General features: G+C 49.7%; 1 protein-coding gene across 2 annotated transcripts in view; it reads left to right on the plus strand.

Moving 5' to 3' along the window:
• The window catches only part of SLK (STE20 like kinase), a 170782-nt gene that overhangs the window by 48646 nt on the left and 106946 nt on the right, over positions 1-15190 (plus strand). For both annotated transcript variants that reach the window (XM_075348523.1, XM_075348524.1), the window contains exons 6-7: positions 10979-11173; positions 15043-15124. In XM_075348523.1, coding sequence (XP_075204638.1) covers positions 10979-11173; positions 15043-15124 — 277 coding nt within the window. The remainder of the gene's footprint in view (positions 1-10978; positions 11174-15042; positions 15125-15190) is intronic.

The raw sequence follows: 15190 nt of genomic DNA on the forward strand, positions 1-15190 counted from the left end.
GTGGCTTGTCAATCTGCCCAAATCCACTCTGACTCCGACCCAGAAGCTCACGTACCTAGGGATGCAATTCGAGACTCTGCCGGCACTTGTGAAGCTGCCCTTAGTCAAACAGCAGTCCCTCCATCTTGCGGTGCGCTCTTTGCTGAGGCCCCGCCGTCATTCCATCAGACACCTAATGCAGGTGCTGGGTCAGATGGTGGCGTCAATGGAGGCGGTTCCCTTTGCCCAGTTCCATCTGCGTCCTCTGCAGCTGGACATTCTCCGCTGTTGGGACAGGCGGACTTCCTCCTTGCACAGGTTAGTGGCTTTGTCGCCACAGACCAGGGGCTCCCTTCAGTGGTGGCTTCGGCCCCTCTCTCTGTCTCAGGGACGCTCCTTCCTGGCCCCGTCCTGGGTGATTCTCACCACGGATGCCAGTCTATCCGGCTGGGGAGCGGTATATCTCCACCACAGAGCGCAGGGCACTTGGACTCCATCCGAATCAGCCCTCTCGATCAATGTGCTGGAAACCAGAGCTGTGCTTCTAGCTCTCTTAGCCTTTCACCACCTGTTGGCGGGCAAGCACATCCGAGTCCAGTCAGACAACGCGACAGCGGTTGCCTACATCAATCACCAGGGCGGGACACGCAGCCGCCTGGCAATGTTGGAGGTTCAACGCATCCTTCAGTGGACGGTGGACTCCAAGTCCACCATATCCGCAGTCCACATCCCAGGCGTGGAAAACTGGGAAGCAGATTATCTCAGCCGTCAAACCGTGGACAACGGCGAGTGGTCCCTGCATCCGGCAGTGTTTCGGTCAATCTGCCGCAAGTGGGGCACTCCGGAAGTGGATCTAATGGCATCCCGGCACAACAACAAGGTTCCGGTTTACGTGGCTCGCTCCCACGATCCTCAGGCCTTGGCAGCGGACGCTCTGGTTCAAGATTGGTCCCAGTTTCGTCTGTCCTACGTGTTTCCCCCTCTAGCTCTCTTGCCCAGAGTCCTGCGCAAGATCAGAATGGAGGGCCGTCGGGTCATCCTCATTGCTCCGGACTGGCCCAGGCGAGCTTGGTACCCAGACCTGCTCCATCTGTCCGTAGAGGTGCCGGACCGTCCAGACCTTCTCTCACAAGGTCCGTTTTTCCGCCAGAATTCTGCGGCTCTCAGATTGACGGCGTGGCTCTCGAGTCCTGGATCTTGACGACTTCTGGTATTCCTCCTGAAGTCATCTCCACTATGACTCGGGCTCGGAAGTCTTCCTCGGCCAAAATCTATCACAGGACCTGGAGAATTTTCCTGTCCTGGTTTCGCTCTTCCGGCCATGCTCCTTGGCCTTTTTCCTTGCCGACCCTTCTGTCCTTTCTACAGTCCGGTCTGCAGCTAGGACTATCCCTCAATTCACTCAAGGGATAAGTCTCGGCTCTGTCAGTGTTGTTCCAGCGGCGTATCGCCCGGCTGGCTCAGGTGCGCACCTTCATGCAGGGCGCATCTCACATCATTCCGCCTTACCGGCGGCCTTTGGATCCCTGGGACCTCAATTTGGTCCTCACGGCTTTGCAGAAACCCCCCTTTGAGCCTCTTAGGGAGGTTTCTTTGTCTCGTCTTTCACAGAAAGTGGTCTTTCTAGTGGCCATAACTTCCCTCAGGAGAGTCTCTGATTTGGCTGCGCTCTCTTCGGAGTCACCTTTTTTGGTTTTTCATCAAGACAAGGTGGTTCTCCGTCCGACTCCGGACTTTCTCCCTAAGGTGGTTTCTCCTTTCCACCTTAACCAGGACATTTCCCTGCCTTCCTTTTGTCCGGCTCCGGTTCATCGCTTTGAAAAAGCGTTGCATACTCTGGATCTGGTGCGGGCACTCCGGATCTATGTGTCTCGCACCGCTGTTCTTAGGCGGTGCACCTCTCTTTTTGTGCTGACCACAGGTCGGCGTAAGGGCATCTCGGCTTCTAAGCCGACCTTAGCTCGTTGGATTAGGTCGGCCATTTCCGATGCCTACCAGTGTACTCAGGTGCCTCCCCCGCCGGGGATCAAGGCACACTCGACCAGAGCTGTCGGTACCTCTTGGGCTTTCAGGCACCAGGCTACGGCTCAGCAGGTCTGTCAGGCTGCCACTTGGACTAGAAGAAAATATACCTTTACCAAGATGGCGGTGGTTGACACTGTGCGGCGTGGTGCGCATGCGCGGGCCGCGGTCCGTGCGTGGGTGTCTTGCTTGCGTCATCAACGGCGACATTGTCGCCCTTGATGTACGTGGGCGGACTTCTGGGCACGAAGATGGGGCTTTGCGCATGCGCGATCCGCGCCGCCCGATAAACATGGTGTCTCCTGGATTTTCATTAGATACTTCTGCCATACAGGTATTTAAAGCATCCACGAGCCTCCCCGCCTCACTCCCTGACGAAGCGGTAGCGAAACGGTCGTTGGAGTGTTTGGTGAGGGTGGGCTATCATTTTTTGGCCATGGTTTGAGCTTCGGTATTGATACGATTACACTGGTTCAATTGCTGCTATTAGCTGAATACTTGATGTGTTATGCATGATGCTATGTCTCTGCACTTTTATATCAATGCGGTTTTTGATTTCTGATATAGAGATCCTTCAACATCTTACCTACTTTGCGATACAATCAGATGGTAATAATGCTATGCATCAATTGAGGGATTGTTCTCTATATATGATTTAATGATAGGTGCATGTCATTATTGCAGCCTGCACCAATTGGTGCTATCTGTTACTATTTCATTATTTACGCATGATGTCTACGTACTCTTTGTGATTCTGGATACAGAGACTTATATAATAATCTAATTTTTGTCATCATGGGTTTAGGTAATTTCTATATCGATTATGAGAGTGATACTTTATACACCAACTGTTGACATATACATGCTGCCAGTTATTGTTCTGTACCTTAATTCCCTTGCACTATATATATCTTACTTACTATGTGATTTGTTATATTCCATCATTGGTCTATCTTGACTTTACAATACATGTAAATGTTCTATATAAAAATTTGATGAATTGATAGTGTAACGGGACTGAGATATTGGCTCCCTTGGCCATCCTTTACATTTACCTCTGCCTTTTCCCTCACTTGTTTGGTCTATGTTTTGTCTTTTTTAATTATGTGTGTATAGTTTTTTAATCAATAAAATATTTTTATATATTATGTTCATGGAATAATTGAGTGTAAAGTGCCACTTGGACTAGTCTGCATACCTTTTCGAAGCACTACCAAGTGCATGCTCATGCTTCGGCAGATGCGAGCTTGGGCAGACGCATCCTTCAGGCGGCTGTCGCCCATTTGTGAAGTTAGGTTTTGCCTACTTCTCAGTTTTCTGTTTATTCCCACCCATGGACTGCATTGAGACGTCCCAATGTCTGGGTCTCCCATAGGAACGATAAAGAAAAAGAGAATTTTGTTTACTTACCGTAAATTCTTTTTCTTATAGTTCCGTATTGGGAGACCCAGCACCCGCCCTGTTGCCTGTTGGCAATTTCTTGTTCCGTGTGTTATCACCGGCTGTTGTTGTAGACAGAGGCTCCGGTTGTTCCGGTTCTTGCTCTATCTCTACTTGTGGGTGGCTATTCTCCTTCAGCTTTTGCACTAAACTGGCTATATTTGGTTATCCAGGGGGTGTATATGCTCAGAGGGAGGAGCTACACTTTTAGTGTAGTACTTTGTGTGTCCTCCGGAGGCAGAAGCTATACACCCAAGGTCTGGGTCTCCCAATACGGAACTATAAGAAAAAGAATTTACGGTAAGTAAACAAAATTCTCTTTTTTATTACTTTCATATTACACAGTATAACAACATGGGGATGGGTAGGAAGGGGTTACTAGCTCACACAGGCTGCTGCTTGTAGGTCAGAATGCTTTTTTGACCTGACAAGTTCCCTTTAAAGAGACCATCTGAGTATGGAGTACCACCTAGATGAGGTAACTACTCTAGCAATCTGACCTCCTAATGAGCCTTGCTACAAGAACAGGGATAAATGACAAGTCAGAAACTCATGTACAGACACAGCCTGTTGTGGGGGTTTGCCCCCGATCAGTGTAGACCACCCTCTACACTGAACGCTTTTTTGACCTGACAGGTTCCCTTTTAAAGGGGTTCTACAAAAAATGTAATAAAATGGCTCTCGTCACATAATTCAAACAGCAGCATCTCCTAGTCACTTGTCAGGATGGGTTAAAGCCTGAAGAAGCGCAGTTCCTGAGACCTGCGGCTGAACTGATATAGGAGTAGTAAGCACACATACCTGTGAGCTGCTGGAGAATAGCTCTGATAGGAGATGAAATTAATCTTCTTCTTGGTTGACTTTGCATGGAGACCTGTGGCAGGAGACAAAAAAATCTGTTTTACTCAGTTATCCAAGGTAAAGATTTCTTTGTTTCCCTGTCGCAGCCCTTCTCCGTTTGCACACAGCTCTTATGTCAGTTAAGGCTTGAGGGCAGCGTGTCTTCAGTCTGCAGGCAGTCCTGACCCATGACTAGGACCAGCTGCTGTTTGAATTATGTGACTGGCAACATTTTAGATTTCTTTGTCGCTCCATTGGGAGACCCAGACAATTGGGTGTATAGCTTCTGCCTCCGGAGGCCACACAAAGTATTACACTTAAAAGTGTAAATCCCCTCCCCTTCTGCCTATACACCCCCCGTGCCTCACGGGATCCTCAGTTTTCATGCTTTGTGCGAAGGAGGCTGACATCCACGCATAGCTCCACATCTTGGTCAGCAGCAGCTGCTGACTAGGTCGGATGGAAGAAAAGAGGGCCCATAACAGGGCCCCCAGCATGCTCCCTTCTCACCCCACTCTGGTCGGCGGTGCTGTTAAGGTTGAGGTACCCATTGCGGGTACACAGGCAGGAGCCACATGCTGTTTTCCTTCCCCATCCCTTAATGGGCTCTGGGTAAAGTGGGATCCTAATCGGTCTCCAGGCACTGAGACCGTGCTCCCTCCGCAGCCCCTGGGGAATCTGCTGGACAGGAGCCGGGTATCGTCAGGGACAAGGCCCTGCTACTGTGAGGTACTCTGTGTCCCCCTGGGGGACCGCGCATGGAGCGCTTGTGCCATACACACTGCAGCACTGCTGGGTGTGTTAATGCGCCGGGGACTACCGCGCCGGCCGTGCTTATTTGCCGGCCGCGCTTATAACTTTAGTCCCCGGCTTTTGCGGCCTAGTATCGCATATTCCCGCCCCCAGGCCTGCCAGTCAGGGGAAGGGCGGGACGCTGCACAGGACGTCAGCGCTGAGGGCTGGAGCATACTCTGTATCCTCCTCCCCCCTCACTCAGCTCAGTGGGGCATCAGATTCCCGCACTTTCTAGGGCACGCCCACGGCCCCCTCCTCCCCACAGAACGCCGGCAGCCATTCCTGTCAGCACTTCTGACGCTGGAGAGGAGAGACAACACGGTTCTGGGAGGCCCAGGCAAGGGAATCTGGTGATCACACAACCGCTTTGAGCGGTCGGTAAGCAGCACCTGGGTGCTGGCCCCACTGAGTGCCGAAGTGTACATATATATATATATATATATGCTTATATGCTATACATTTACACTGTACGGTCGCACTGTTGATTTTTGGCTATATACCCTCCTGGATTGTACTCAGAGGAGACAACAGCATGTCGTCCGCAAAAAGCAAGGGTGCCAAAGCACAGGCTTACTTTGCAACCTGTACCTCATGTGCGGCTATACTACCGGCAGGTTCCACCGATCCTCATTGTGTGCAATGCTCGGCCCCTGTGGCACTTACTCAGCCGGAGCCTCTGCTACTGGTGGCCCAGGTGGAACCACCTGCTACCACTGTCCAGGTGACATGGACGGAGTTTGCAGTATTTGCTGACAAACTGTCTGAGAGTATGGATAAATGGTCTGCTAAGATACTAGAAGCCTTACAGTCCAGACCGGTGACTCAGGCCACGGGCACTGTTCAATCATTGACCCCAGGCCCCCCTCAGTTAGAGCAGCAAAGTGCTCCTGGGGTGACCCATAGGTCCCAGGGTGAGGTCTCTGACACGGACCGCAGTCCCAGGCCGCCTAAACGGGCTCGCTGGGAAATTCCCTTGACCTCATCACACTGTTCGGAGTCTCAGCAGGAGGACTCTCTGGATGATGAAGCGGAGGTAGCAGATCAGGATTCTGATCCTGATGCCGCTCTCAACCTAGATACACCTGAAGGTGACGCCATAGTGAATGACCTTATAGCGACCATCAATCAGGTGTTGGATATTTCTCCCCCAGCTCCTCCAATTGAGGAGTCAACTTCTCAGCAGGAGAAATTCCGTTTCAGGTTTCCCAAGCGTACATTGAGTACGTTTCTGGATCACTCTGACTTCAGAGAGGCAGTCCAGAAACACCGAGCTTGTCCAGATAAGCGTTTTTCCAAGCGCCTTAAGGATACACGTTATCCCTTCCCCCCCTGACGTTGTCAAGGGCTGGGCTCAGTGTCCCAAGGTGGATCCTCCAGTTTCCAGACTGGCGGCTAGATCCATAGTTGCAGTGGAAGATGGGGCTTCACTCAAAGATGCCACTGACAGACAGATGGAGCTCTGGTTGAAATCCATCTATGAAGCTATCGGCGCGTCTTTTGCTCCAGCATTCGCAGCCGTATGGGCACTCCAAGCTATCTCAGCTTGTCATGCGCAGATTAATGCAGTCACACGTACGTCTGCTCCGCAAGTGGTGTCCTTAACCTCTCAGGCGTCGGCGTTTGCGTCCTACGCCATTAATGCTGTCCTGGACTCTGCGAGCCGTACGGCGGTAGCATCCGCCAATTCGGTGGCAGTCCGCAGGGCCATGTGGCTACGTGAATGGAAGGCAGACTCTGCTTCCAAAAAGTTCTTAACCGGTTTGCCATTTTCTGGCGACCGTCTGTTTGTTGAGCGATTGGATGAAATCATTAAACAATCCAAGGGAAAGGACTCATCCTTACCCCAGTCCAAACCAAACAGACCTCAACCACGGAAGGTACAATCGAGGTTTCGGTCCTTTCGGTCCGCGGGCAGGTCTCAATTCTCCTCGTCCAAAAGGCCTCAGAAGGATCAGAGGAACTCCGATTCATGGCGGTCTAAGTCACGTCCTAAAAAGACCGCCGGGGGAACCGCTCCCAAAGCGGCCTCCTCATGACTTTCGGCCTCCCCAAACCGCATCCTCGGTCGGTGGCAGGCTTTCCCGCTTTTGCGACGCCTGGCTGCCACAGGTAAAAGACCGTTGGGTGAGAGACATTCTGTCTCACGGTTACAGGATAGAGTTCAACTCTCGTCCTCCGACTCGGTTCTTCAGAACATCGCCGCCCCCCCGAGCGAGCCGATGCTCTTCTTCAGGCAGTGTGCACTCTGAAGGCAGAAGGAGTGGTGATCCCTGTTCCTTTTCAGCAACAGGGTCACGGTTTTTACTCCAACTTGTTCGTGGTGCCGAAAAAGGACGGATCCTTCCGTCCTGTTCTGGACCTAAAACTGCTCAACAAACATGTAAAAACCAGGCGGTTCCGGATGGAATCGCTCCGCTCCGTCATCGCCTCAATGTCCCAAGGAGATTTCCTAGCATCAATCGACATCAAAGATGCTTATCTCCACGTACCGATTGCTCCAGAGCATCAGCGCTTCCTGCGTTTCGCCATAGGGGACGAACACCTTCAGTTCGTGGCACTGCCTTTCGGCTTGGCGACAGCCCCACGGGTCTTCACCAAGGTCATGGCAACAGTAGTAGCAGTTCTGCACTCTCAGGGACACTCGGTGATCCCTTACTTAGACGATCTGCTTGTCAAGGCACCCTCTCAAGTGGCATGCCAACACAGCCTGAGCATTGCTCTAGAGACTCTCCAGAGTTTCGGATGGATCATCAATTTTCCAAAGTCAAATCTGACACTGGCCCAATCACTGACATATCTTGGCATGGAGTTTCATACTCTCTCAGTGATAGTGAAACTTCCGCTGGACAAACAGCGTTCACTGCAGACAGGGGTGCAATCTCTCCTTCAAGGCCAGTCACACCCCTTGCGGCGCCTCATGCACTTCCTAGGGAAGATGGTAGCAGCAATGGAGGCAGTTCCTTTTGCGCAGTTTCATCTGCGTCCACTTCAATGGGACATTCTCCGCAAATGGGACAGGAAGTCGACGTCCCTCGACAGGAACGTCTCCCTGTCTCGGGCAGCCAAGGCTTCCCTTCAGTGGTGGCTTCTTCCCACTTCTCTGTCGAAGGGGAAATCCTTCCTGCCCCCATCCTGGGCTGTGGTCACGACGGACGCGAGCCTGTCAGGGTGGGGAGCGGTCTTTCTCCACCACAGAGCTCAGGGTACTTGGACTCAGCCAGAGTCCTCCCTTCAGATCAATGTTCTGGAGATAAGGGCAGTGTATCTTGCCCTAAAGGCGTTCCAGCCGTGGCTGTAAGGCAAGCAGATCCGAATTCAGTCGGACAACTCCACAGCGGTGGCTTACATCAACCACCAAGGCGGAACACGCAGTCGGCAAGCCTTCCAGGAAGTCCGGCGGATTCTGCTATGGGTGGAAGCCACAGCCTCCACCATATCCGCAGTTCACATCCCGGGCGTAGAAAACTGGGAAGCAGACTTTCTCAGTCGCCAGGGAATGGACGCAGGGGAATGGTCCCTTCACCCGGACGTGTTTCAGGAGATCTGTTGCCGCTGGGGGATGCCGGACGTCGACCTAATGGCGTCCCGGCACAACCACAAGGTCCCGACATTCATGGCACGGTCTCAAGATCACAGAGCTCTGGCGGCAGACGCTTTAGTTCAGGATTGGTCGCAGTTTCAACTCCCTTATGTGTTTCCTCCTCTGGCACTGTTGCCCAGAGTGTTACGCAAGATCAGGTCCGACTGCCGCCGCACCATCCTCGTCGCTCCAGACTGGCCGAGGAGGTCGTGGTACCCGGATCTGTGGCATCTCACGGTGGGCCAACCGTGGGCACTACCAGACCGACCAGACTTGCTGTCTCAAGGACCGTTTTTCCATCTGAATTCTGCGGCCCTCAACCTGACTGTGTGGCCATTGAGTCCTGGATCCTAGCGTCTTCAGGGTTATCTCAAGAGGTCATTGCCACTATGAGACAGGCTAGGAAACCAACGTCCGCCAAGATCTACCACAGGACGTGGAGGATATTCTTATCTTGGTGCTCTGATCAGGGTTTTTCTCCCTGGCCATTTGCCTTGCCCACTTTCCTTTCCTTCCTTCAATCCGGATTGGAAAAAGGTTTGTCGCTCGGCTCCCTTAAGGGACAAGTCTCAGCGCTCTCTGTGTTCTTTCAGAAGCGCCTAGCCAGACTTCCACAGGTCCGCACGTTCCTGCAGGGGGTTTGTCACATAGTCCCTCCTTACAAGCGGCCGTTAGAACCCTGGGATCTGAACAGGGTGCTGATGGCTCTTCAGAAACCACCTTTCGAGCCAATGAGGGATATTCCTCTCTCACGCCTTTCGCAGAAAGTGGCATTCCTAGTAGCAGTCACATCACTTCGGAGAGTGTCTGAGCTAGCAGCGCTGTCATGCAAAGCCCCTTTCCTGGTGTTTCACCAGGACAAGGTGGTTCTGCGTCCGGTTCCGGAATTTCTCCCTAAGGTGGTATCCCCCTTTCATCTCAATCAGGATATCTCCTTACCCTCTTTTTGTCCTCAACCAGTTCACCAATGTGAAAAGGATTTGCACTTGTTAGATCTGGTGAGAGCACTCAGACTCTACATTTCTCGTACGGCGCCCCTGCGCCGCTCGGATGCACTCTTTGTCCTTGTCGCTGGCCAGCGTAAAGGGTCACAGGCTTCCAAATCAACCCTGGCTCGGTGGATCAAGGAACCTATTCTCGAAGCCTACCGATCTTCTGGGCTTCCGGTTCCCTCAGGGCTAAGGGCCCATTCTACCAGAGCCGTGGGTGCGTCCTGGGCCTTGCGGCACCAGGCTACGGCTCAGCAGGTGTGTCAGGCAGCTACCTGGTCGAGCCTGCACACTTTCACGAAACACTTATCAGGTGCATACCTATGCTTCGGCAGATGCCAGCCTAGGTAGGCAAGTCCTTCAGGCGGTGGTTGCCCACCTGTAGGAAGGGGCCGTTTTACGGCTCTATTTCGAGGTTTTACTTTACCCACCCAGGGACTGCTTTTGGACGTCCCAATTGTCTGGGTCTCCCAATGGAGCGACAAAGAAGAAGGGAATTTTGTTTACTTACCGTAAATTCCTTTTCTTCTAGCTCCAATTGGGAGACCCAGCACCCGCCCCTGTTCCCTTCGGGCTGTTGTTCTTTGTGTACACATGTTGTTCATGTTCAATGGTTTCAGTTCTCCGAAATTTCTTCGGATTGAATTTACTTTAAACCAATTTATAACTTTTCCTCCTTCTTGCTTTTGCACCAAAACTGAGGATCCCGTGAGGCACGGGGGGTGTATAGGCAGAAGGGGAGGGGCTTTACACTTTTAAGTGTAATACTTTGTGTGGCCTCCGGAGGCAGAAGCTATACACCCAATTGTCTGGGTCTCCCAATTGGAGCTAGAAGAAAAGGAATTTACGGTAAGTAAACAAAATTCCCTTCTTTTGGATAATCCTTTTAAGGAAAACTATTACTTTCCAATAGAAGATTAATACGTCTACCACCGTCTGTACATTCATTCCCTGTTAAGAGGTCGTCTTGGGTTGATCAGAATGACGCTGTCCTGTCGATATGCCATGAATCTCAGAGCTGGGATTATTCCAATTAAAGTTTGCTTGTAGATTTCACCGCAGGTGAGCCATGGATGCCGCTTCTCCATAATAAAGCAAGTGAAAAATGGAGATAATTCAGAAACAAATCTGCCATGGAATTGACCATTAAAGTCCACAGCGTGACCATAAATCCATTTCTAAGTCCCTTTCCTGCAGGGAAATAAGGTTTTGTGTGCCCCGTTCACATGCACGGTGCTGTATTTGTAGCATACGCCACCTCTTACCCTGTTTTTTCCCCAGGTTGTTATATTGTGCTGCCACCCTATACATTCATCCCCTTCTCTCCCATTAGGATGGCCCCAGAAGTGGTGATGTGTGAGACGTCTAAGGACAAGCCATATGACTTTAAAGCTGACGTTTGGTCTCTCGGCGTGACTTTAATCGAGATGGCTCAGATTGAGCCCCCACATCATGAACTAAATCCTATGCGTGTCTTGTTAAAGATTGCAAAATCGGAGCCTCCAACATTGGCGCACCCATCGAGATGGTAAGTGCACCCTGTCTTACATAAGAGTCTATATTATAGGGAAAGAGCTCAGATCTGTAGCCCCTCCAGAAGCCTGCTGGTCTTCTTTGGTCTTCCCTTATGTAACTGTGACAGGTCACCTAATGATCAATGGGGGTCCGACCGGCAGGACCCTGATCGATCTTTCTGCTAAAAATTATCTGTGTATGGGCATCTTTTCTCTGATCCCCCTGTGTTTTTATGGTGGTTTGCACATCCTTTCTTAAAGGGAACCTGTCAACAGATCAGATTTGGCCCCTATAAGCTGCGGCCACCACCAGTAGGCTTTTATACACAGCATTCTAGAATACTGTATATAAGAGCCCAGGCTGTGTACAACATAAAAAACACTTTCATAATATTCATCTAAGGGGCAGTCTGTTCCGATGGACATCAATGGTCTCCGGTCCGGTGCCTCCTCTCTGCAGCGATCATCATCCTCCCTCTTCTAAGGCCCGTGGGGATGACGCATCCTACGTCATTCACACTTGTCAGCATTGAGGTCCTGTGCAGGTGCACTTTGATCTGCCCTGCTCAGGGCAGATCAAAGTATTGTAGTGCGCATGCGCGGGCGGTCTTAAATCTTTCCTCATGCCTGCGCATTACAGTACTTTGATCTGTCCTCAGCAGGGCAGATCAAAGTGAGCCTATGCAGAACCGCAATGTTGGCCTGTGTGGATGATGTAGGATGCGTTATCCATACTGGGCTGCGTAGGAGGAGGACGTAGATCGCAGCAGAGAGGAGGCGCCGGGTCGGAGAGAGGAGGCGCCGGACCGGAGAGCAGCAACACCCATCAGACTGGACCGACCCACAGGTGAGTATTATAAAGGTGTTTTTTTTATGCTATACAGCACCGCCTGGGCCCTTATATACAGTATTCTGGAATGCTGTATATAAGGGCTCACTGGTGGTTGCCGCAGCTTATAGTCGCCAAATCTGGTGACAGGTTCCCTTTTAAAGGGGTTGTCCAGCCTTGAGGTATGAGTCTGCAATCACCTACAGTGACTAAAGACTTGTACTCCAAGGATCGTCAACCCCTTTAAACCACAGACATACAATTCTGCATGTAATTAGGCTGTACTTAAGAATTTGGCCATACCACACCCACTCTGTGACATCACTTCCTGCTTTGCATCTATTGGCCCAAGTTGCAGCACCCTGACTTCCTGTTCTGCACACCCCCCACGCACAATACCGAGGGTTGCTGTGACCTGCTCAGCTGTGGAGCCATACTACAGGGCTCCTTCTATTTTGGGAACCAAAGTAAGATATAAAACAACCATTGTGTGTCTGATGACCCTGCAGAGTCACTGATTATGAAAATTGGCCCTGATTACAAAAAAATGACATACCCAAATGTGCAGTCCCGGTTTCCTAGCACCGGGGGGGGGGGGGGGTTCTAGGATTTGTATTCCTTAAGAAAGCCTCATCCTCTCGCAGTCTACAGATTCTACACCCACAATTTCCTGAAACCCATTCACTTTTTTTTTATTTATGCAAATTGCAATTTCGCACATTCCCAAGTGATGAGAATATCCATTCAGAAGCAGCTTCCAAAACTAGAAAACCCTTAATTGTTTGCCAATATTCACACATTCATGGGTTTGCTAGCATCGGGGGGCAGAGGAATAGATGGAGGGAGAGAGAAGGGTCAGAGGGTAAGGAGAGGAATCCAATATACAGCTGGACACATCTGAATATATTACCAGGCAGGATTTGCAGATGTGACACTTTAAGTCTAACAATATTCTTTTTGACTATTAAAGGGGCATTCCCATCTCCAAAATCCTATCCCAATATGTAGTAGATATAATAATAATAATAGCAAATATCTCCAATTAGAAGTGTAGTATACTTCTCCTGATATAGCCATGTCTCTTACCTCATGTCCAGGGAATTGCAGCTTAGGTATCCATGGCTACATCCAATCATAGTGACAGTTAGTTAGTTGCTTGTTGTTATACCATGGACACCTAAGCTGCAATGCCCTGCACATGAGGTAAGAGACATAGCTATATCAGGAGAACTATACTACATTTCTAATTGGAGGTGTTTGCTATTATTATTATTACACCTACTAAGAATTGGGATAGGATCTTGGTGATGGGAATAATCCTTAATCTCATTTTTAAATCTTATGGAAAATTTTGGGTTTGGAAGGGGCTGGACAGGTGTGCACAACAAGTACAAAAAAAATAAAGAAATGTGTCTTCTTTCTACTTTAAATTGTAACAATTCCACAGTCTTGAAGAAGTTCCCAGAGATGCTTAGCACTTGTTGGCCCTTTTGCCTTCACTCTGCGGTCCAGCTCACCCCAAACCATCTCGATTGGGTTCAGGTCTGGTGACTGTGGAGGCCAGGTCATCTGGTGTAGCACCCCATCACTCTCCTTAGTCTCTTAGTCAAATAGCCCTTACACAGCCTGGAGGTGTGTTTGCGGTCATTGTCCTGTTGAAAAATAAATGATGCTCCAACTGAACGCAAACCGGATGGAATAGCACGCCGCTGCAAGTTGCTGTGGTAGCCATGCTGGTTCTGTATGACTTCAGTTTTGAATAAATCCCCAACAGTGTCACCAGCAAAGCACCCCCACACCATCACACCTCCTCCTCCATGCTTCACGGTGGGAACCAGGCATGTAGAGTCCATCCGTTCACCTTTTCTACAAAGACACGGTGGTTGGATCCAAAGATCTCAAATTTGGACTCATCAGACCAAAGCACAGATTTCCACTGGTCTAATGTCCATTCCTTGTGTTCTTTAGCCAAAACCAGTCTCTTCTGCTTGTTGCCTGTCCTTAGCAGTGGTTTCCTAGCAGCTATTTTACCATGAAGGCCTGCTGCACAAAGTCTCCTCTTAACAGTTGTTCTAGGGATGTGTCTGCTGCTAGAACTCTGTGTGGCATTGACTTGGTCTCTAATCTGAGCTGCTGTTAACCTGAGATTTCTGAGGCTGGTGACTCGGATAAACTTATCCTCCGCAGCAGAGGTGACTCTTGGTCTTCCTTTTCTGGAGCAGTCCTCATGTGAGCCAGTTTCTTTGTAGCGTTTGATGGTTTTTGCCACTGCACTTGCTGACACTTTCTAAGTTTTCCCAATTTTTCGGACTGATTGACCTTCATTTCTTAAAGTAATGATGGCCACTCGTTTTTCTTTACTTAGCTGCTTTTTTCTTGCCATAATACAAATTCTAACAGTCTATTCAGTAGGACTATCAGCTGTGTATCCACCAGACTTCTGCACAACACAACTGATGGTCCCAACCCCATTTATAAGGCAAGAAATCCCACTTATTAAACCTGACAGGGCACACCTGTGAAGTGAAGACCATTTCCGGTGACTACCTCTTGAAACTCATCAAGAGAATGCCAAGAGTGTGCAAAGCAGTAATCAAAGCAAAAGGTGGCTACTTTGAAGAACCTAGAATATAAGACATACTTTCATTTATTTCACACTTTTTTGTTAAGTATTTCATTCCACATGTGTTAATTCATAGTTTTGATGCCATCAATGTGAATCTACAATTTTCAGAGTCATGAAAATAAAGAAAACTCTTTGAATGAGAAGGTGTGTCCAAACTTTTGGTCTGTACTGTATACCCTAACATGTTACTGTAGAGGAAGGTGAAAACCCCATGATGGAGGTCCTAATAGCCCCACTTTAGGGGAAAAAGTCCTTTCCGACTCCACACCTGCCAATTAGACTGGTTCCCTGGAGCAGTGCCAATCACAGAATCTAGTGCCTGTAACATATCCTCTGCAAGGCTGTTACAATAGCGGCATCATTAGACACTACTTAAAAGGGACTGACATCACAGGACCACAATTAGATGTCAAATATGTTTCCTGCAGGTCAAGGGATTTTAACGATTTTTTGAGAAAATGTTTGGAGAAGAATCTGGATGCTCGATGGACCACTCCTCAGTTACTGCAGGTAATAGATGGAGGCTGTCCTCACCATGAATGGTCAAGGTCTCATATGAATAGAATATAAAGCTCC

This window comes from Anomaloglossus baeobatrachus, chromosome 5 (genome assembly GCF_048569485.1).
Source record: "Anomaloglossus baeobatrachus isolate aAnoBae1 chromosome 5, aAnoBae1.hap1, whole genome shotgun sequence".
NCBI lineage: Eukaryota > Metazoa > Chordata > Amphibia > Anura > Aromobatidae > Anomaloglossus > Anomaloglossus baeobatrachus.